The sequence below is a fragment of the Bufo gargarizans genome, chromosome 6 (assembly GCF_014858855.1).
Source record: "Bufo gargarizans isolate SCDJY-AF-19 chromosome 6, ASM1485885v1, whole genome shotgun sequence".
Lineage (NCBI taxonomy): Eukaryota > Metazoa > Chordata > Amphibia > Anura > Bufonidae > Bufo > Bufo gargarizans.
Genome location: NC_058085.1, coordinates 285562954 through 285587025, shown reverse-complemented (window position 1 = coordinate 285587025; position 24072 = coordinate 285562954). Strand labels below are relative to the sequence as shown.

The window sequence follows — 24072 nt, the reverse complement described above, 5'->3', positions numbered from 1 at the left end:
ATTGTGTCAACATCAAACGGATCCGTCCCCATTGACTTGCATTGTAATTCAGGACGGATCCGTTTGGCTCCGCACGGCCAGGCGGACACCAAAATGACTTTTTTTTCATGTCCGTGGATCCTCCAAAAATCAAGGAAGACCCACGGACGGAAAAACGGTCACGGATCACGGACCAACGGAACCCCGTTTTGCGGACCGTGAAAAAAAACGTCCGTGTGCATGAGGCCTAACTCAAATCATAATATTTGCAGAGCTATGTCCAAACAAGACTGAAAATACAGTGGAAAAGTCAGCTGTGTTTTTTACAGCGGTTCTGCAGCAAAGCCCACAACAAAAAACTAATATATCACATGCAGAAATGGCTGCGGATAGTGAAATTTGCAGTGAATATGTGGTGCATACATTTACATGTTGCAGGTCTCAAATCTGCACCACAGGTCAATTTTCGCTGCGTTTTTTCATGCAGCAAGTGGATGATATTAAGACCTTCACTTTGCTAGTACCGTACAACGCTGCATGAGAAGTCCGCAGCATTTACTCACTTGTGGACATAGGCTACCCGCACGTGTTGACGATTACATGTGGGTTTTCCTTGTGGATTTTCCTGGGGAACCACTGCAGCTTAATACTATGCCAGCAAAGTGAATGAAAGTTGACAAATTTCATGTACGCTTTTCATATATTTTCCTGGCGGAAATTGACCTGCTGAACAAGATTCTCTGCAGCATGTCAATTGTTTCTGCAGAATTTTAGTGCGGATTTCACCCTTAAGGCCCCTTTACACTGTCCGATGTTCGGGAAGATTATCCCTAACAGGGGTTTGTACAAATGCTCGTTAGCAATAATCTGGCGGTGTAACGTTAATGTCGATTACCCTCGTTCATCAGATAATAAGATCGTTGGTGCGGTCACCTAAATCATTGTTTTCCGGCAGAAGATTGTCGCGTGTGAACAGCCTCCGCTGCCGGCAAACAACAAATTTGTATGCGGACAAGCGAAGCCATTAGCAATCACTCCTTCCTATACTGTGGAGGAGATCGCTGCATGTAAATGCAGAGGTCTCCTCCACTGACGAAGAGGCAATTCTGGAAAGGAACGCTTCCTTCCCGACAATCGTCAGCCTCATATGTCAGTGTAAAGGGGTCCTTTAGCAATGTAAGGGGTGAGATCAGTGAAAAAGAGCGTCAAAATCAGCAACAAAATCCAAAAGTAAAACGTGAATCTTGAAGAGAAATCTGCACAAAAGTCCATGTGGACATTCTATTTGTAAATACGCACCCGTGTGCTGGTACCCCTAGGGTGCTGCCACACACAGTGCTGGGCAAGGTGTTTTTTTAATGCCAGAAAAAGCCCCAAAAATGCCTGACTTGATCACGTTGAAATGTTGTTTCCCTCATAGTGGAGCACATTTACTAAGACCAGTCTTAGTTTACCCTTTGCACTGCCATTAGATTTGTCTAATTTATGACAAGGTTTGCACATCATCATAAATCATCTGTGGAAGTCTTTGCGTCTGGCATAAAAACTATGCCAGCCCTCGGGTGGCGTAGTTTTTCGGTAACATTTGCCGGCATCCCCCTCCTTCCCGCCCAACTGGCGGACACGGCGTAAAACAGACCATGCGACTAAATATTGTTGCACAGTCGGTTAAAAAAGGGGGCTTGCAACTATTTTACGCCTAAAATAGTCTAAAGTCCCTTAGTAAATGTGCCCAGGGTGTTTTAGCGCATGGAGGTTTTGATTATGCCATTTCTTGCATACCTAGCATTTTATAGATAAAAGTATGTGGCCTCTGTGATGTCACTTTCTCTGTAGAGCTGTATGGGAAAAAAAAGCATTGTTAAAAAAAAAAAAACACCATGCAACGCCATTAAAAATGCTAACACACATTGCACATGTTTTTTTTTAGGCTGTAAAAAGGAATGAGGGGAAAAAATGCCAGAACCAGAGCATGAAAAAAAAAAAAAAAAACACTGTTGACACAAAAAAAATTTACTTCAAGGATGAAAAAATTTCACTACCGAAAAAACGCCTATATTGTCCTGCGAACTGGTATTTTTTGCTTAAATAAATTAGACAAAAATGCACCAAAAACACCAAATGCCAAAAAAGCCTATGTATGAACCCACCCTGCTACACACAGTTTTTGTCATGGTGTTTTTGGGCAAAAAGAAAGCCTCACAACCGCCCTACTTCATCAGCATTTTTTGTATCATTTTGTCCATATAGTGTTTTTTAGTACATGGCATATTTAATGGAATTTTTGGTATGTCTGGCATTTTTCTTTATAAGTAACTAAGTAGGCTCCTGTAATGTCACTTCCTTTGAAAAAGGAACACTTTTAAAAAATACACAAATTACACAAGCTACTGAAAAATCACAGGCAGTGAGGGAAAAAATGCTATACACAGAGCATGCTGCAATTTAAAAAAAAAAAGACATTCATCCAAAAATTGTAAGGTTGGAAAACGCCACAACAAAAAAAGCCTATTTGTCTAGTGTTTAACATTCCCCTTAGATTTCCATGCTATATCTGGATATGGCCTTTTTGGCATTAAAAAAATCAACAAAAATCGGCAAGAAAAAAAAAACAACAAAATCGGCAAAACCCTTCAAAATACCAGACAAAACTGCGTGACACGAGCTTTAAATTAGTGATTGCGTAAGCCTCTCTTGGCATTTCGAGCCTTTACCAGGAAGTGGAGAGCAGTGGGGATAGGAGAAGCATCGGAAACGACAGTGGTTCGGGCCAGAGAGGCTGAGTTATGCAGTGACCCATAACTGCTAAAGGGTTAAAGCTACATACTGTGGTTTACTACTTTAAAATGTTCACTGTGATGCTGAATGTGGTTTATGCACTGTGAACTCCAGAAGGATATGTATAGGAGGTAACAGTAAGGCCTTATTCACACGTCCGCAATTTTCCTAACGGGCCTTTTTTTGCGGATCCGTGTTTCCGTAAAAACCTTCTGTTTTTTACAAAAGTGCATCCACATCCATTCCGTGTTTCCACAGAAATAAAAAAGGAAGGAGGAATACATGCTGCTAGGGTAATGCGGATGATAAGCGGATGACATGCGGATGACATTTGGTGTCTTTCCGCATGTCATCCGCTTTTTTGTGGACCCATTGAGTACAATGGGTCCGCGGACCGCATTTGCGGCCAAAAGTAGGACATGCTTCATTTTTTTTGCGGAACCGCATCACGGAAGTGCTTATGCGGACAGCAATTACTCCCCCATTGAAATGAATGGATCCGCATTTGTTTGCAAAATTGCGGAACAGATGCGGAAGGAAAATTGCAGACATGTGAATGGAGCCTTAATCTAGCAGTCTTTAGGGTACGTCTATGCTGCAAATTTGGGACCCCTGTGTAAATGCTAAGTATCGCTATGTAGCAGGCTTGCACTTCTGCTGCGACTGCGACACACGATTTGCTGACTTTTTTGCAACTCATGTGTCGTGGTTGCAGCAAGGCCGTGAGCATGCTGCAATCATATTCATTCTTATTGCTAGACTGTAATACTTGGTCGTGCGACAGCTGTAGCAGCCAATATACAGTGGATGTAAAAAGTCTGCACACCCCTGTCAGGTTTCTGTGATGTAAAAAAATGAGACAAAGATAAATCATTTCAGAACTTTTTCCACCTTTAATGTGACCTATAAACTGCACCACTCAATTGAAAAAACAAAAAAACAAATAAAATAATGTGGTTGCATAAGTGTGCACACCCTTTTACAAGTGCACAACTGGGGATGTAGCTGTGTTCAGAATTAAGCAATCACATTCAAAATCATGTTAAATAGGAGTCAGCATACACCTGCTATCATTTAAAGTGCCTCTGATTAACCCCAAATAAAGTTCAGCTGCTCTAGTTGGTCTTTCCTGAAATTTTCTTAGTCGCATCCCACAGCAAAAGCCATGGTCCACAGAGAGCTTCCAAAGCATCAGAGGGATCTCATTGTTAAAAGGTATCAGTCAGGAGAAGGGTACAAAAGAATTTCCAAGGCATTAGATATACCATGGAACACAGTGGAGACAGTCATCATCAAGTGGAGAAAATATGGCACAACAGTGACATTACCAAGAACTGGACGTCCCTCCAAAATTGATGAAAAGACAATAAGAAAACTGGTCTGGGAGGCTACCAAGCGGCCTACAGCAACATTAAAGGAGCTGCCAGAATATCTGGCAAGTACTGGATGTGTGGTACATGTGACAACAATCTCCCGTATTCTTCATATGTCTGGGCTATGGGGTAGAGTGGCACGATGAAAGCCTTTTCTTACGAAGAAAAACATTCAAGCCAGGATACATTTTGCAAAAACACATCTGAAGTCTCCCAAAAGCATGTGGGAAAAGTGTTCTGGTCTGATGAAACCAAGGTTGAACTTTTTGGCCATAATTCCAAAAGATATGTTTGGCCCAAAACAACACTGCACATCACCAAAAGAACACCATACCCACAGTGAAGCATGGTGGTGGCAGCATCATGCCAAGGGGCTGTTTTTCTTCAGCTGGAACTGGGGCCTTAGTTAAGCTAGAGGGAATTATGAACAGTTCCAAAAACCAGTTAATATTGGCACAAAACCTTCAGGCTTCTGCTAGAAAGCTGAACATGGAGAGGAACTTCATCTTTCAGCATGACAACGACCCAAAGCATACATCCAAATCAACAAAGGAATGGCTTCACTAGAAGAAGATTAAAGTTTTGGAATGGCCCAGCCAGAGCCTAGACCTATATCCGTGAGGTGCTCTGAAGAGGGCTTTGCACAGGAGATGCCCTCGCAATCTGACAGATTTTGAGTGTTTTTTCAAAGAAGAGTGGGCAAATCTTGCCAAGTCAAAATGTGCCATGCTGATAGAATCATACCCAAAAAGACTGAGTGCTGTAAAAAAATCAAAAGGTGCTTCAACAAAGTATTAGTTTGAGGGTGTGCACACTTATGCAACCATATTATTTTATTTTTATATTTTTTCTTTTCTTAATTGTTTTTCAATTGAGTGGTACATTTTATAGGTCACATTAAAAGGTGGAAAAAGTTCTGAAATGATTTATGTTTGTCTCATTTTTTTACATCACAGTAACCTGACATTTTAACAGGGGTGTGTAGACTTTTTATATCCACTGTAGCTGTGTAGACGTACCCCAAGGTTGGCTCTGCTCCCTTCCCTGGCTTGTAGAATAGAGAGTTCCTAGCAGACAGAGCCACAGTAAAGACATGGTGTGCCTAGCCAAGTAAGCCCTGAAAGAACTGTTTCTCCAGGAAAACCAAATTCCTGAGAGTTGAAAAGCTGCCAGAAAGAGAAACTTTGCTGAGAAATACTACTGATGGAAGAAAGCCTTAAAAGGTTTATCCAGAAGGTTGAGGACCAATTTAATTGGACTGCGTTGCTGGACTGAGACAGTAAGGTAAATGCACGTTTATGGCAATAAACTTTACTGCTTGTGGTCTGGACTTATTGCTTCTGGCACCCGCCATACATCTGGGACGGACTGGCCATCCATCTGTGGCCGTAAGCCTGTGATCATTTGGGAAGACAGCATGGGATATCCAGAGAGAGAATTAGAGAGGAACATTGTATTGCCGACCCCTAATACAGAGCCTTCTGGAGAACTACTTCTAGTACTAGTGAACTACTAGAAACAGTATTGCTGCTTATACTTGTACTGCAACTCACGGGTCTGTTTGCTGCCTCCACCTTCCGCTAGCCCCTTGCCCCAGTTCTCCTGCCTTGCACCCTGCCAAACACCCACCATCAATGGCACCCCAGCCACAACCAGACAGGAGCCCGAGCCCAGAGTGTGCCCCGAGGGGAAGAAGGGTTGCGCCCTCCATCAACTGCAGCAGCAACCTAGGGGAAAGTTAGAGTCAGGAGTCAGGATTAGCCACCGTAAGGACAACGACCATCCTCATTTGCCTCAGCAACTACTCCAATTTTCTCCAGGCCATCCATCACGCCTCCCCTGCGGGCCGGCACGCTGCAGTATGGCTTTCGTTTTATTTTTAACTGAGTGATTAAATATATATATACAAACCGGATTCCAAAAAAGTTGGGACACTAAACAAATCGTGAATAAAAACTGAATGCAATGATGTGGAGATGGCAAATGTATATATTTTATTTGCAATAGAACGTAGATGACAGATCAAACGTTTAATCCGAGTAAATGTATCATTTTAAAGGAAAAATACGTTGATTCAAAATTTCACGGTGTCAACAAATCCCCAAAAAGTTGGGACAAGTAGCAATAAGAGGCTGGTAAAAGTAAATTTGAGCATAACGAAGAGCTGGAAGACCAATTAACACTAATTAGGTCAATTGGCAACTTGATTGGGTATAAAAAGAGCTTCTCAGAGTGGCAGTGTCTCTCAGAAGCCAAGATGGGTAGAGGATCACCAATTCCCACAATGTTGCGCAGAAAGATAGTGGAGCAATATCAGAAAGGTGTTACCCAGCGAAAAATTGCAAAGACTTTGCATCTATCATCATCAACTGTGCATAACATCATCCGAAGATTCAGAGAATCTGGAACAATCTCTGTGCGTAAGGGTCAAGGCCGTAAAACCATGCTGGATGCCCGTGATCTCCGGGCCCTTAAACGACACTGCACCACAAACAGGAATGTAACTGTAAAGGAAATCACAGAATGGGCTCAGGAATACTTCCAGAAACCATTGTCAGTGAACACAATCCACCGTGCCATCTGCCGTTGCCAGCTGAAACTCTACAGTGCAAAGAAGAAGCCATTTCTAAGCAAGATCCACAAGCTCAGGCGTTTTCACTGGGCCAGGGATCATTTAAAATGGAGTGTGGCAAAATGGAAGACTGTTCTGTGGTCAGACGAGTCATGATTCGAAGTTCTTTTTGGAAATCTGGGACGCCATGTCATCCGGACCAAAGAGGACAAGGACAACCCAAGTTGTTATCAACGCTCAGTTCAGAAGCCTGCATCTCTGATGGTATGGGGTTGCATGAGTGCGTGTGGCATGGGCAGCTTGCATGTCTGGAAAGGCACCATCAATGCAGAAAAATATATTCAGGTTCTAGAACAACATGTGCTCCCATCCAGACGTCATCTCTTTCAAAGAAGACCCTGCATTTTTCAACAAGATAATGCCAAACCACATTCTGCATCAATCACAACATCATGGCTGCGTAGGAGAAGGATCCGGGTATTGAAATGGCCAGTCTGCAGTCCAGATCTTTCACCTATAGAGAACATTTGGCGCATCATAAAGAGGAAGGTGCAACAAAGAAGGCCCAAGACGATTGAACAGTTAGAGGCCTGTATTAGACAAGAGTGGGAGAGCATTCCTATTTCTAAACTTGAGAAACTGGTCTCCTCGGTCCCCAGACGTCTGTTGAGTGTTGTAAGAAGAAGGGGAGATGCCACACAGTGGTGAAAATGGCCTTGTCCCAACTTTTTGGGGATTTGTTGACACCATGAAATTCTGATTCAACATATTTTTCCCTTAAAATGGTACATTTTCTCAGTTTAAACTTTTGTTCCGTGATTTATGTTCTATTCTGAATAAAATATTAGAAGTTGGCACCTCCACATCATTGCATTCAGTTTTTATTCACGATTTGTATAGTGTCCCAACTTTTTTGGAATCCGGTTTGTATATATAATCCAGAAAATGGACGGCACTCCAGTAAGATGAAAAAAATCGGTGATACCTTTATTCAACCATCTGGTGCTGGCACCGGATGGTTGAATAAAGGTATCACCGATTTTTTTCATCTTACTGGAGTGCCGTCCATTTTCTGGATTTTATTGCGGGGCAAGAAGTCTATTCCCTAGGAACGTGCACCCAATTTTACTCATCTATAGCCAGTGCCGCCATTTTTCTTCTGTACATATATATATTTGAAATGTATTGCTCTGGACAACCCTTTTAATATGTATGGTGATCAAAATAGCATAGCCATGAAGGGACGGAAGTATTTTGGCTGTGTGAACAAAGCATTAAAGAGGTATTCCAGTTGTTTCAACTTATTTCTTTTAGATGAGTGTGGGACTTGCATTGATCACGAGAACAGGTACCCCGTACCCCTCGGAGCCCCTTGAAATGAATGGAGTCGCAGGTTGCGCATGTGAACTGCTGCTCCATTCATCTCTAGGGGAGTTCTGGAAATGGCTGGAAAGTGCTGTACTCAGCTGTCTCCGAAACTCCTATAGAGATGAATGGAGCTGCAGTGTGCAGGCTCGAACTGCCGCTCCGTTCATTTCGGGGGCTTTGAAGTGGTACTCATTTTCATGATCAGTGGGGTCCAAGAGGTAGGACTTCCACTGATCTAATAGTTATCCGAAATACCCCTTTAATATCCAGATGCAAAGAATTATTTACATGATGTGGAATATTTGACCGAGCCTCTTACTTTGGCAAATCTTTAATTGTCTTCCCAAAATCCGGATCTGGTTTGTGACTCTCATTTTTCACCTGATGAGCCTCGGACACTCTCATGACCACATAACGCTGAGCACCTGAAAGAAGCCATGTTATACAGGGAGATCAATGACACATCGGGTAGTGTTGCTGCCACTGGTAAAAGATCCCGAGCTGGAGTCTTCCATGACCTGCTTTCTGAATCTGAGCTACTTAAGCTTTTAAAGAAGTGCTGTGAATCAGATTCTAAGGGTACTTTCACGGAAATCCGCGTGCAAATGGATAGCATTTGTAGACGGATCCGGATCTGTCTAACAAGTGCATTGAAACATCAGATCCATCTCTCCGGTGTCATCCGGAAAAATGGATCCGGTATTTATTTCGTTTTTTGCATTTTTAAAGGTCTGTGCATGCGCAGACTGGAAAACTGGATCAGTTTTTCCAGATCACTTGGTGCCGGATCCAGCATTAATGCATTTCAATGGAAAATAATGGCGTGTTCTGGAATTTTGGACGGAGAAAATACCACAGCATGCTGCGGTATTTTCTCCGGTCAAATACTGTAAGAGTGACTGAACTGAAGACATCCTGATGCATCCTGAACGGATTGCTCTCCATTCAGAATGCATTAGGATAAAACTTATCAGTTATTTTCCGGTATAGAGCCCCTAGGACGGAACTCAGCGCCGGAAAAGAATAACGGTAGTGTGAAAGTACCGTGCTGTGGTATTTTATATGGTCAAGTCACTGCTGGAATCTATGGGGGACATTTATTAAGAGCGGCATTTTACAAGCTATCCCCCACCGGCATCAGATGTGCCACAATTATTAAAAGGTTCCTGCCTCTTACTATTTGGGACACATCTGTGCAGGGCTGTGCACCCAACCTGAAATCTACACCAGCAAGGAAACTGTGTACATTTCAAGCATAATCTACACAGTTTTCTTGGTGTAGATTATAATACGGTAAATATGTGATCAAGTTTACACTGCCTGGCCCTGTCAATTAAAGTGCAGAGGGAGCAGAGCCTCTAGGTGTAACAACAACGCCCTCGTTGCTCCTAAAGGTTCCTTTGCATATATTAAAATATATGCAATGCGGGCACATATGAACATGGGACCAACACAGATGACTTCAGCTGCCAAGTGCACATGTAACAGGTCAGCCAGTGCCATAGGTACAAATCTGCTGACAGAAGCCCTTTAAAAGTGCAAAGTGCAGATATGCATGTCAGTCATAACTGCACACTATGGGCCAGATTTATCATTAGCTCAGGTCAGAATAATGGAGTCAAAAAGTCCCAAACGCTAAAACTGCGCACAAATTTGCGACTTCTTTCTGCTCTGCACTATGCTCGCCAGTTTTCTGAAAGTGGTGTGTTTTCCTTTGTAAATTAATCTCTAGACAGATTTACTATTGGGACTATTTAAAAAGTCGCAAAAAAGTCTCAATTTCACTCCAGTGAGGACCATGCTTATCTTATGAGACTTTTTAATAGAACATGCGACTTTTTCATAAAAACGTGAGACTTTTGTAAAGCTGCTTACTGATGGATAAACTGCTACCGTCAAACCACATTTATTACAGTCTTAAAGGGACGATCATAAATCTGACTTGGCTAAAACTGACTTTAGCCATATGTGAAAGTGGAGTGAGCTGTCAGAGTCGTGATAAATCTGGCCCTATATTTTGTATCTTCACACCCTATGGTGATCTCTATATGTTATGTACTTAGGGAGGAGACAGATAAAGGTGAAGCTATGGTATCTATGCCCAGTGATAAGTAACCGTACCTGGCAGCTGCTGTGGATATCCCAGTATTGGGAAATAGATGAGGAACGCGGCTGCTCCAGCACCCAGGAAGCCGATCCACCAGGCCCCAACCCATAGAGGATTCTCGGGGGTCAGATCAGTGCTGTGATAAGTAAGCATAGGTAAAGAATTGGATGAGTGGATTGCAGTCACCAAATGGAGAGTAGACATGTAAAGCATCAGTAGAGAATCTAGAGTGTGGGATGGTTGCAGATGCACCAATTCTGGTGAAGGTGGATCAGGACTCCCCTGGAAACCTCAAGGTGTGAGGTGATGACACATGAAGGTTGGGGGAGGGGGTTGCTATATATTTTGCAACAGGTCCCACATACTGCAATGCTACATTCTGAAATACAAAGTGCCTGCTGTAAATTTTGATGGAGAGGGTGACACAGCATGGAACTGTTCTTCAGGATCTGTTTGTGAAAAATGTTTCATCCATGACTAGGTCTGTGTAGCGCAAGTTTGTGTTCCATGTGCAGTATGGTATCTACCATGGAGACACGCAACTTCTAGGGGGCCTCAGCACCAAACTGCTTCTGTTCCTGACACAGATTAATGGCATTTTCCTGTAGCTGCCACAAGGAGGAGCTCAGGCTATTGAGATTCTACAGCTTCCATTGACTGCAATGGTAACTGTATAAATTCCTAAGCACTAATGGGGTCATTTATCTAACTAGTGTAAAGTAGAACTGGCTTAGTTGCCCATAGCAACCAGATTCCACCTCCCCAGCTCCTTTTGAAACTGAAAGGTGAAATCTGATTGGTTGCTATGGGCAACTAGGCCAGTTCTACTTTACACCAGTTTGATAAATAACCCCATAAGTTCCCTCTAGTAGTGGCTGCGGGCAGCTAGTTTTGTAATATATTATGTGAGGGGGAGCAGAGGCTTTAGAATAGAATGGGGGAGATTTATCAGTGTATTTAGGCCAGTTGTCTGGTGTAAATTCATTTTCATTGAGAAATTGGGTCTTCAGTATGAGTGCCATGTTTATAAAGCATAACTTACAAGTCTAAGGTGTGACCCTATTTTTGGCTCACCAGTTGCCCTTTCTTGGACCACTATTGGTACCACCAGGGGTGTAGCTACAGGGGAAGCAGGGGAAGCGGGCCTGGACTCAGAAGGGGCCCACCCAGGAGGAGGACTACAACATTTTATTGTCAGCGCCCCCTCAACAGTATTATACAACTACATTATATACAGTGACAGTATATACAGTAAAATGTCGGAAACAGATGGAGCAGCCACAAGAGTGGAGGGGGTTGCGAAAAAGTTGCTGGGGGGAAGGGGAGCCCCTTTCAAAAATTTGCTGTGGGGCCCAGTAATTTCTAGTTATGCCACTGGGTACCACTATTTGGTAGGTACTAAACATCCCAGATGACCTGTCATTTTGGAGATGCTCCGACCTGGTCTTCTAGCCATCGCAATTAACAAAGTCTTGAGTTCACACATTTTTCTGACTTCCAAAACTTGAACTTCAAGAATTGACTGTTCACTTGCTGCCCAATATATCCCACCCCATGACTGGTGCCATTGTCACGAGATAATATTCGCTTCACCTGCCAGTAGCTTTCATTCTATGGCTGATCCATGTATGTTCTTGCGTCTCTTATATGTGACAGTTTTCACCTGTCACACACAAAGTTTAATTCTGAAAAAGTCCCAGAGAAAATCTGTAGGATACAGAGGTGACTCAGGCTTCATGTAAGCGTGAGATATCCTATTATGGTGTGTGCAGAAGAAGGCTTCAGGGGGAAACAAAAAGACACAAGTTGAGTTACTCACGGACTGTTGAATTCTGTGTACATATTCAGGAAAAATCCTCCCAACAGGTAACCCACTGCTGGTCCAACTATGGCTGCCGTGTAAAATATACCTAAATGTGGAGGAGAGAAGTAAGTCAGAATACAGTGACAGACAGAACCGTATGTACACTAAAACACATGGCCAATGTTTTGGCACCCATATCTGCTTTTTATTGCTCTGGAAATGGCCAAATCTCTCATTGTTGCTCTGTTCTATTCACAGTCTTGACTACCGTAAGTCATTAATAATCGGTCTAACCCCTCGGTACACTCTTCCCTCTCCACTCCATCCTGAATGCAGCAGCCAGGCTCCTCTCTCTGTCCAACCAACCGTTACATTGACGGTTTCACTCTATGCTGGTCACTGCACTGGTTATCCATTATATTGAAAGTTAACCGCTATCCCCAGGATAGCTAATTAATCGGGGGGGGGGGGGGGGGGGGGGGTTGAACCGCTGGAACCCCCACCGATTCCAAAAACGAGGGTCCTATGTCTCCTTCCTGATGGAGCGGCAAGCTGAACATTTGCCCTGCTGCTTCATTCTCTGTGGGACTGCCAGAAATAGCCTCTCTACTCTTATATCTCCAGCAGTCCCATAGAGAATGAATAGAGCGGCAGGAGGCAAGCTCGGCCTGCTGGTCCATTGGGATGGAAACATAGGACTTACCTTCTCAGAATGGTGGGTGTCCCAATGGTCAGACCCCCACCCATCAGTTAGTTATCCCCTATCCTGTGGTTAGCGGAAAACCTTCATACTTGGCACAACCCCTCTAACTTTAGAATACAAATTTGAAGGGGTTGTTTCACTTGAGCAAGTGGCATTTATCATGTAGAGGAAGTTAATACAAGGCACTTACTAATGTATTGTTATTATCCATATTGCCTCCATAAGGCTGGATGCCTTTTTCTATCACATTATACACTGCCCGTATCCAGGGGTTACGACCACCCTGCAATCCAGCAGCGGTGGTCATGCTTGCACACTATAGGGGCCAGAACTATGGGAGCACCATAGGCATGCATGCGCAGCAGCTCCTGTACCAGTCACCTCGTATATGTGCTGCATCGGTGACCAGAATTGCACACTATAGGAAAAAGCCATGGCCACTCTGGTGGCCGGGACCTTGGAAGCACACATAGCCACGAATGCACAACACCTCCCGGACATCTCTGTAGTACAGATACAAGTTGGCCAGCACAGGAGCTTCTGCGCATGCGTGCCTATAGTGCTCCCACAGTCCCGGCCACCAGAGAGGCCGGCCCTTTTATCTATAGTGTGCAAGCATGACCACTGCTGGTCCACCCAGTGTATGATGTGATGGAAAATGGATCCAGCCAGCAAAGGAAGCAATATGGACAATCACAATACATTAGTAAGTGTCTTGGATGAACTTTCTCTACATGATAAATGCCATGAGCTGAAGTGAGGCAAATCCTTTACACTTATCAGTCTCACCAACACGGCTCTCCTCAGTGCAGCGCCTTCATACATCTCCTCCCTCATCTCTCAACCTCAAAGGGTTTTCCAACATTTTAATACTGATGACCTAGTACCTCCACACGCCATGCACCCTAATGCACTTTATATCTATACATATACATACTGGCAGGTGACTGGCTCATGCAGCTTTATGTCTACCACCCTGTATTATAAAAGATGGCTGGACCATTGCATAAAATAAGTGCTCTTACCTCTTTTATCCCCCCTACTTCTTCATAGATTGTAAGCTCTTGCGAGCAAGGTTCTCACTGTTATCGTATTGATCTGTTTGTAAGGGCTCATGCGCACGAACGTGTGCCGGCCGGGCCCGTATTGCGGCCTGCAAAAAGCGGGTCCGCAATATATGGGCTATGGCCGTTTTTGCACCGCATCATAAATGCGTACCCATTCTCTTGAATGGGTCTGCAATACAGAAGATGCAGTGAGGAACAGAGGCTTCAGCTACTGAGTGCTTCCGTGGGGTTTCTCTCCGTGCCTCCGCACCACAAAACAATAGAACATGTTCTATTTTTTGTGGTGCAGACGGATCACGGACCCATTAAAGTTGAATGGGTCTGGATCCGTCTGCGGTAGCCACACAGATGTTGCAAATCGCAACGTAACAGACGTGTGCATGAGCTCTTACCCTGGGTTCACACCTGAGCGTTTCTGAGATGCGCGTTTTACGCGTGTATTTGTCGCGCGTTTTTATGCACGTTTTTTGCAATAGTAAACGCGCGTTTGAGTGATTGACTGCAGTGTTGTCCAATGAGTCTATGGGCCAAAACGCGCGACAAACGCCCCCAAAAAAAGCTCAAGAACTTGTTTATGCGTCGGGGCGTTTTACAGCGCGTTCAAACGCGCTGTAAAACGCTCAAGTGTGAACCAGGGCCATAGGGAAGCATTGGTTTTCACGTGTTGAGCGTTTTACAGCGCGTTTGAACGCGCTGTAAAACGCTCAGGTGTGAACTTAGGGTTACTCTGTAATGTTGGATTTTGTGTGTACATGCACTCTCGGATTGTAAAATGCTGCGGGATATGTTGGTGCAACAGAAATAAAAGAAATGGTATCATCTCCTTGGAATTAGAGGTTGTGGCCATTCTGACATCCATTAACAGATACTTAAAAAATGAATTGCACCGATACACTGTAACAAACTACCTGACAGCGGAAAGCTTAGCTGCTGATGTGTTGAGATTACAGAGAATTGTCTAGACTGCGTACAACTGCAGTAATGTTAGCTCAGTAAGACTGTTTCGATTCACTGACAGCAAGCAGACACTTAAAAAATTGTGAAACCCATTGGGGGAAATTTATTATGAGCTGTGCTGCAAAACTGTGGTGGGGAGAAAATTGCAAATTTTGGTGCACGCCTGTTTTGTGTGAAAATTATTATTATTTTTTTAATGTATACTATGTTTCACCACTGAGTGTTTCCAAAAAGTAGGCAGGGCTTAGTGGAGGAGCGTGGCCTCCTGTAGTCTTATAGATTTACTATAACTAAGTTATGCCAGGTGCTGGCTTACATTGCAATGATATAGACTTGCTTTTCAAGTCTTCATCAGACCTCAGATTAGACCCCCAATCTTCATCAGACCCCGAATCTTCATGAGAACTCAGATCAGACCCTCAATCTTCATCAGATTCCCAATCATCTTCAGACCTCAGATTAGACCCCCAATCTTTATGGGACCTTAGACCAGACCCCCCCAATCTGACCCCAAACTTTATCAGACCTCAGATCAGACCCTCCAATCTTCATCAGACCTCAGATCAGACCCCCAATCTTTATCAGACCTCAGATCAGACCCTCCAATCAAACCCCCAAGCTTTATGAGACCTCAGATCAAACCCTCCAATCTGACCCCCAAACTTTATCAGACATGATATTAGACCCCCCAATCTTTATCAGACCTGCAATCTTTTTCAGACCTCAGATCAAACCCCAAATCCTCATCAGACCTCATACCAGACATAAAATAAATAAATGAACCTACCTCTCCTGCTCTGGATGGCACGCTGTTCCTGCACTCACCGCCCTCTGGTCTTTTTCTGGGCATGGGCTGCACTGTGACCTGACGATGCACAGCATGCCTACGTGCAGTATGTCCTGATGCTATGCGCAGTCAGGACACTGCGCGGCGCCTGGAAGTAGACCAGGGAGCGTTGAGTACAGCAAGAGCTAGCAGCGTTACAGTCACCACTCCCAGCACCTCCTGCATACTTAAAGGGAACCTGTCACTGGGATTTTGTGTATAGAGCTGAGGACATGGGCTGCTAGATGGCCGCTAGCACATCTGCAATACCCAGTCTCCATAGCTCTGTGTGCTTTTATTGTGTAAAAAAACGATTTGATACATATGCAAATTACCCTGAGATGAGTCCTGTACGTGGGATGAGTCAGGAACAGGACTCATCTCAGGTTAATTTGCATATGTGTCAAATCTGTTTTTTTATACAATAAAAGCACACAGAGCTATGGGGACTGGATATGGCTGATGTGCTAGCAGCCATCTAGCAACCCACGTCCTCACATCTATACACAAAATCCCAGTGATAGGTTCCCTTTAAGGGGGGATTCCATAATGGAAGAGCTCATTAGTATTTGCTTTATAAGACGTACTGCCATTTTCCCCTTACTTTTGGGGGGTAAATAGCAGCGCGTCTTATAAAGCAAAAAATACGGAAAATCTATAAATAGGCGATATCTGTCATTCTAGTCCTGCCTGTGATAAAGAGATTACTGCTGAAAAGTGATCTGTACAGATCACGAAGTGGCGTTTATTATTAGGCCTAGTGGCTAATGGGAAAACTGCAGGAATTTTTTTAACTATACTTGACATGGAAAATTTAAAATAAAATGAGCAAAAATTATTTTAAAAATGTTTAACATAATCTACTGCTTATATCACGTTTTTATTTTCTGATGACACATTCCCTTTAAGACTGGCATATTAATTTGTCAGTCTTAATAACTTTCCCCTAAAGTATATTAAAAAGTTGAGAAACTTTCCATTACACAACACATAAAACTGGGAAAAACCCCTTTTTAAGTAAGTAAAGAAATGAGGCTTGACATTTCTGTCCTCTCTTCAGATGTCTCACCAGGTACTGCGGGTCTGGCACAAACCACCAACTATGTGTCTTAGGCAAATTGCGGTCCCCAATGCATGGAACTGAACACATACGTTCGTGTGCAGGAGGCCTTAGAGCTATGGAGATCTAGATCTGTCATCCTTGGTCGGCTCACGTGTAACCCCTACGTTTCAGTGCTGTATCTTTCCACTGCTTGCTGTGCTGCACTTCTGGAAATGAGTCATCATGAGTCATATGTAAAGTTCTGATGTTGAATGTAATGACTAAGGAAATACACAAATGTCACAATGGCTTTGAAAATGCTTTTAATGGCTTCCATTAATTTTGATGCTCCATTCACATCCAGAGCTGCATGCTGAATTCTGCTGGGGTTTCCTGTTGTTAGACAGCAATGCATTGTGGGTGCATAGTTGACAAATAGATGTCTGGTGATTGTATTTTAGGTTTGTTTCCAAGTTGCAAAATTCTAAATGCAGCTTTGGATGTGAACAGAGAAAAGGCATGATAGAAGCTTTTAAAGATCTAAGACTAAATATAACAACTACCTCCAGGGCTGACTTCTTAAAAGTGGTTTTCCCATCTCGGACACGTATGACATATTGCTTAGATGGACCATCAATTTCAGGAAGCTGTGGGTCCAACCTCTTTGACCACAACTATCTCCAGAATGGGCTCCCTGAAGTAAAGGAGAGCACACCATGGAAGCGCAGCCATTCTCCATTCACTGCTATGGGGGTTCCAAAAATTGCAGAGCGCGGCTATTTCCGGCATTCCCATAGCAGTTATGGATAGGTGGCTGTGCATGCGTGGTGCGTTCTTCATTCACTGCTGTGGGACTTCCAAAAATAGCCAAGTGTGCTCACTCGCCTGTTTTCAGAACTCCCATAGAAGTGAATAGGGAGCATGCCACACATGCACAGTGTGCTCCCCTTCATTTCGGGGCCCCTGTTCTAGTGACAGGAACAGGTCTCAAAAGTTGGACCCACACCTTTCAATGTCTGAGATGGGCCAACCTCTTTAAAGGGAACCTGTCACCTGCAAAACGCTTATTAAACCGACCACAGTACCTTACAGTGTCCCCAGTGTGTTGCTAATCATGTTTTTCTTTCTTCTTTGTGTTTCTTCATACTTAAAAACACTGTGTATTGCGCCTGTGCTAGAAGAGCGCGATCCCGTCATCATGGCAGCATGTCCATCTAATTGTAGAGGAGGGGTAAGGGGCGGGCTTGGCTTTACTTGAAGCAAGGAGGCCGCTGCCTCCTTGCTTCACTGCATCTTCTGGATTGCAGACCCATTCAAGAGAATGGGTACGCATTTATGATGCGGTGCAAAAACGGCCAGGGCCCATATATTGCGGACCCGCTGTTTGAAGGCCGCAATACGGGCCCGGCCGGCACGCGTTTGTGCGCATGAGCCCTTACAAACAAATCAATGCAATAACAGTGAGAACCTTGCTCGCAAGAGCTTACAATCTATGAAGAAGTAGGGGGGATAAAAGAGGTAAGAGCACTTATTTTATGCAATGGTCCAGCCATCTTTTATAATACAGGGTGGTAGACATAAAGCTGCATGAGCCAGTCACCTGCCAGTATGTATATGTATAGATATAAAGTGCATTAGGGTGCATGGCGTGTGGAGGTACTGCTGAATGAAGGGATCAGGGATCAGACGATTAATGATGATAAAAGGAATAGGGGTCAATTTATGGAATATCATAGAACAGTCTAAAGAATGTTTTTTAATTTTACAGCACCCTTAAAACTGTATATTGCAATTATTCTTGTCCACGTTCTCACATTCCAGAAAACTGGTGCAGCACAAGAGAAGTCCTGTAAATGGGAGGGTTGCATAATGGATGATATTAGTCTTAAAGGGGTTTATCGACATTTTAATACTGGTGACCTATCCTTAGCTGGTGACCTATCCTTACCTATCCATCCAAGACACTTACTAATGTATTGTGATTGTCCATATTGCTTCCTTTGCTGGCTGGATCAATTTTTCCATCACATCATACACTGGGTGGACCAGCAGTGGTCATGCTTGCACACTATAGGAAAAAGGGCCGGCCTCTCTGGTGGCCGGGACTGTGGGAGCACTATAGGCACGCATGCACAGAAGCTCCTGAGCTGGCCAACTCGTATCTGTACTACAGAGATGTCCGGGAGGTGCTGTGCATTTGTGGCTATGTGTGCTTCCAAGGTCCTGGCCACCAGAGTGGCCATGGCTTTTTCCTATAGTGTGCAATTCTGGCCACCGATGCAGCACATATACGAGGTGACTGGTACAGGAGCTGCTGCGCATGCATGCCTATGGTGCTCCCATAGTTCTGGCCCCTATAGTGTGCAAGCATGACCACCGCTGCTGGATTGCAGGGTGGTCGTAACCCCTGGATACGGGCAGTGTATAATGTGATAGAAAAAGGTATCCAGCCTTATGGAGGCAATATGGATAATAACAATACATTAGTAAGTGCCTTGTATTAACTTCCTCTTCTACATGATAAATGCCAACTCCTGTCCTGTTTTGTTACAATGTATCAGTGCAGTAAACTAGATCAGGCTGGAGTCCAGGCTTTTTTCTGCTCCCGGAGGATTGTCTAGATTGGATACAACTGCAGCTGTGAGAACTATAAGATCCGATTTCCAGTCTCTGAATGTAAATAATGTTTTGATTCACAGAAAACAAGCAGAGATACTGAACGAGGTGAAGAAACAGAACAGAAGAGTGCAGTATGTTAGGAAGCTGCAGAACCTTTCATCATACGGTGATTAAGCTTTATTGGGTCCAGGGCCAGTAAAAGTGGAGTTTCACTTGTCTCATGGTCATTGGGCGGCATGGAAACATTCCTTTTAATTGGCCTTGGGTAAAGGTTTCATGTCCCACATACTGTGATGAGCGAATGTACGGCTTTATACTGACATAGATACAGTTCCAAAATGACAGGACACAATGCTGTAGGCACTAACATGAGAAACATCTGCACAACATAAACATTTCAGGATTCTGTACTCACCAATATATAGAGGGGAGGAGCTTGATTTAACATTCTCATCTAAGTAAGTGACCCCCAGGGTGTAAAGTGGTGTGGCACCAATCCCGTGAAGAAACTGTCCCATCATGAAGACATACCTGTAGATGGACAGATTTGAGGCACTTTCTACGACTTGGTAAGAGTCATTGGAGTAACATACTCCAGTATTCTCCGAAAGGTTCACAATGTACATACTAGTGGTGAAATGGGGTAGTGCAAACACCAAGGAACCTACTCCCATAATAAATACTCCCCAGCCCAACCAACGAGGTTTATGACCGTTCCCCCCAAAGTAGCTGACAAATGTCAAACACAGGCAGGCAGCTATATCATAGGAGCTTGCAATCAGTCCTGTCTGGTAGCTGTGCAGGTCGAATCTCCGCTCTATGGAGGTGATGACGGTATTAATGAAGCCGTTGACCACCATGCCTTGGAGAAAAGAGGCCACGCACAAGAAGAAAAGCACTCCTTTGGATGTGTTAAAGACCTGTAAAAAGGATGGTTTGATGGGTCCCCAGCCGCACAGGTTTTCATTTTCCGATGGGATAAATTTAATCTCACAGGAGTCATCATCATACAATACGTTCTTGGTAGTCTGCTCCTTGTATAGCAGGTCAATATAAGAGTCTGGGGGTGTCTTTGACAGCAATGCATCAACCTGGTCAAGGCTATCGGGGGTGCCCAAGTCATAGTCGCTGACGGTCCGTGAAGTTTCGGAAAAACAGAGCAGTTCTTTCTTGGAATTGAAGGAACTTTCTGGGGATAGATGCTGGGGCATTTCACAATGAAGCAAGCTAGGGTCGGAAAACCTCAGAGAAGATGCAGAAAAGATGGCACCTGTGAAAAAACAAAAAGCAAATGACAAAAAAAGGTTTATACCGCTCTAAATGTCATATCATAAAAACATATCAAAACTTTTAATTAGTGGGGGTCTGAGTGCTGAAACCCCCACCGAACGCTAGAACAAGGAGAGAGAAGCATATCGCACACTCTCCCCTCGTTACAGGAGATGGTCTCAATAGAAGTCTATGGGCTTGCCTCAATTCTATCCTCTGCAGTGAGGAAAAAGAGAGCGTGATATGCAAGCGTATCTGTTGTCTCGTTCTACGGCTTAGTGGGAGTCTCAGCACTCAGATCCCCACCCAGGGGCGTAACTACCATAGCGGCGAGAGAGGGCCCAGCCTTAGTTGGGATTATATCCTCTTCTACTGGAGATGAAAACTTGGTCAGGACTCTACCCTCTTAAGGCCTCTTTCACACTACTGTATGGCTATTTCAGTGTTTTGCGGTCCGTTTTTCACGGATCCGTTGTTCTGTTTTTTTTTGTTTCCATTGTGTTTCCGTTCCGTTTTTCCGTATGGCATATACAGTATACAGTAATTACATAGAAAAAATTGGGCTGGGCATAACATTTTCAATAGATAGTTCCGCAAAAACGGAACGGATACAGAAGACATACGGATGTATTTCCGTATGTGTTCCGTTTTTTTTGCGGACCCATTGACTTGAATGGAGCCACGGAACGTGATTTGCGGGCAATAATAGGACATGTTCTATCTTTCAACGGAACGGAAAAACGGAAACCGAATGCATACGGAGTACATTCAGTTTTTTTTGCAGAATCATTGAAATTAATGGTTCCGTATATGGAACGCAAAAAACGGCCTGCAAAACGGAAAAAAAAAACTGGTAGTGTGAAAGAGGCCTAATGAACAAGTTTTAGCAAATGAAGCAGTGTAAAAATGGCCCAAGGGTCAATGAAAAGGGCTTAGGCAGAACCCCTTCTGTCCTGTGTGGGGGGCCTGGTTTGATTTTTGTTATGGGGCCCTTACTTCTCTTTGTACGCCATATGTCTCTATGACATATCAAAAGTTTTTTGAAAACTCAGTGACCCTTTCACAAAGCACTCTGTTTTTCTACATAAGACATGGGGTATTACAATGATTGAGCGCACCAGCTGCTACAGTTTAGAATCGTGAGCTCCGTTCCTGGCTGCCGCTGTCCTCGGTCACCCCCGTTCTGACTAGTCAATTCAAACTGCATCTTTAGAGTGGACGGGAACTCGGGTTCTTTATTCATTTCTATCACTGACTGATGTTCTTGCAGTCCACATTAAAGAGGAGGTGTAAATTGTTTAGTCAGAGTGAGGGTCGGAGGGGTAATGGTGGTCGGGAACAGAGCTCATAATTCTATGATATATCGACGTAACAATCTCTGCTTCAGAAGTCAGACAAAGTGGCAGGAGAGGGAGTAGCCTGAGGGCTGGGATGAGCTCATAGCTTGAGCCTATCAGTGAGATCTGTGCTCTGCTTAGGGCCTCCTGCAAACAAACGTAGGTGTCCCGTTGCCGTATTGTGGACCGCATATGCGGATCCGCAATACACGGGCACCGTTCCGTGTGCATTCCGCATCACGGATGTGGACCCATTGACTTGAATGGGTCCGCAAATCCGGAGATGCGGAACGGAAGCACGGAACGGAACACTACAGAAGCACTGCGGAGTCTTTCTGTGGGGTTCCGTTCCGTACTTCCATCCCGCAAGAAGACAGAGCAAGTTCTATCTTCTTGCGGGACGTACGGATGCTGACCCATTCAAGCTGAATGGGTCTGGATCCGTCCCGGTGGCTGGACCGCAAATTGCGGTCCCCAGTGCACGGAATGAATACATTCGTGTGCAGGAGACCTAAATCCTACTGAATGCAACTTATTCGGGCACATTTACTAAGACCAGTTTTTTACGCCGGTCTTAGTTTTCCTCTCTGCGCTGCTGTAAGATCTGTCCAATTTATGACAAGGTGTGTGCCTCCTCATAAACTAGGCGCACCTGTTGTAGTCCATGCTCCTGGTGTAAAACCCTGGCCGGCACAAATATAAGTAAATTTGCCCCAGCACATCCCTATCACGCCCAACCAGTGTACATGGCGTAAACCCGGCCGTGTGACACAATACTGTCACACGGTCAGAAAGAAAAGAGGACTTCTGACACTTTTAAAGTCTAAAAGTATCGTAAGCCCCTTAGTAAATGTTCCCCATTGAACCTCACTCATGTATATGTTAATACTCTGTTATAAATACTCTGTGCATATTGTGAGTATTCTTGTATTTTTGACCTAACTTGTTTACCCGACTACTACTGCCTTCCTCTTGTCTGCTATTGTTTGAACTTCTTTCTCTTGGTTTCTGATATTGCTATAGGATACCATTTTGGCTTAACCAATCTGTTGCTGACCCTGGCTAGTACAACTACTCTACCTATCTGCTCCATCTGCCAGCAGCTACCCAGTGAATGCCAGACAGGGCTCCATACCACCAGCAGGGACAGCTCCGGGTTGGCTAGTTAGGTTCCTGAGTGGGATTGCTGCCGCTGGGGAGGCTATTTCGCTGTAGGTCGGGTAGTGATAGGGGTGTCGAAGGGTAATTTTGCAGTTTGCTGGACAGGTTAGGCTACTTTCACACCTGCATTTTTGCTGGATCCGTCATGGATGAGCCGATACACTTTCGTCATAATAATACAACCGTCTGCATCCATTCTGAATGGATCCGATTGCATGATCTCTAAAATAGCCAAGATGGATCCGTCTCTAAAACCATTGTGAATCAATGGGGAGGGATCAGTTTTCCTTTGTGTCTGAGAAAATGGATCCGCCACCATTGACTTACATTGTGTGTCATGATGGATCTGTCTTTCTCCGCACCACATCGCGGACAGAAAAAGGCTGCTTGGCGGATCTCAATAGCAGAAAGGAAAAGCGCAGATATGAAAGTAGCCTTACCTGTGTTCTGTTAGTTCCGTCACAAGCAGCTGGCAAGCTCAAGTATGGCACCACCCTAGGCATTAAAGGGATTGTGTCCCTAATATAAATGTATTGCGTCCAATAGATATCGCTGTGATATCACTTTCCCCAAATACCACTATTTATCAAAATTGCCTTATTCTAACATTATTAGTCTACTATTGCTGCCTGTGGCAAATTGGTTTTGATTTTCAGTTGCCGTTGGTTACGTCCTGGAGTGGAGCCTTGTAATACAGGACGCACATGCTTGCAGGACATCTTTTCCTTCCATTCAATAACCCCTCCTCTATGTGCAATGTCTGTTACAGTGTCATGTATGGCTGGATGGATGGATGGACAGATAACAGACAGATAAACATGAGGATGAATTTTGCTCTAACATATGATGGTCATCAGCACAAGTTTTGCCTGTTATAAATCCAGTTACACAGAGAATTTTGAATATGTGGAAATGAAAATGAACTGGTTTAGTGTCACATGTCCTGCTAATGTCAGGACATATCTCAATGCCCTAAGGCATGATGGGACAACAATTAGGCCCCTTGCAGACGAGCGTGAGCGGATTATGTCCGGATGCGTTGCGACATTCAGTGGAAAATGCGCAATTTCACAAGCAAGGGCATTCAGTTTTGTATGGTATCGCGTTCAG

The 24072-nt window shown here is 44.1% G+C and overlaps 1 protein-coding gene across 2 annotated transcripts in view; it reads right to left on the bottom strand.

Moving 5' to 3' along the window:
* Positions 1–24072, bottom strand: part of SLCO4A1 (solute carrier organic anion transporter family member 4A1) — a 137245-nt gene that overhangs the window by 38143 nt on the left and 75030 nt on the right. For both annotated transcript variants that reach the window (XM_044298292.1, XM_044298291.1), the window contains exons 2-5: positions 19611–20465; positions 11997–12087; positions 10192–10313; positions 8390–8495 (exon numbers count right to left, since the gene is read on the bottom strand). In XM_044298292.1, coding sequence (XP_044154227.1) covers positions 8390–8495; positions 10192–10313; positions 11997–12087; positions 19611–20406 — 1115 coding nt within the window. In that variant the 5' untranslated portion in view covers positions 20407–20465. The remainder of the gene's footprint in view (positions 1–8389; positions 8496–10191; positions 10314–11996; positions 12088–19610; positions 20466–24072) is intronic.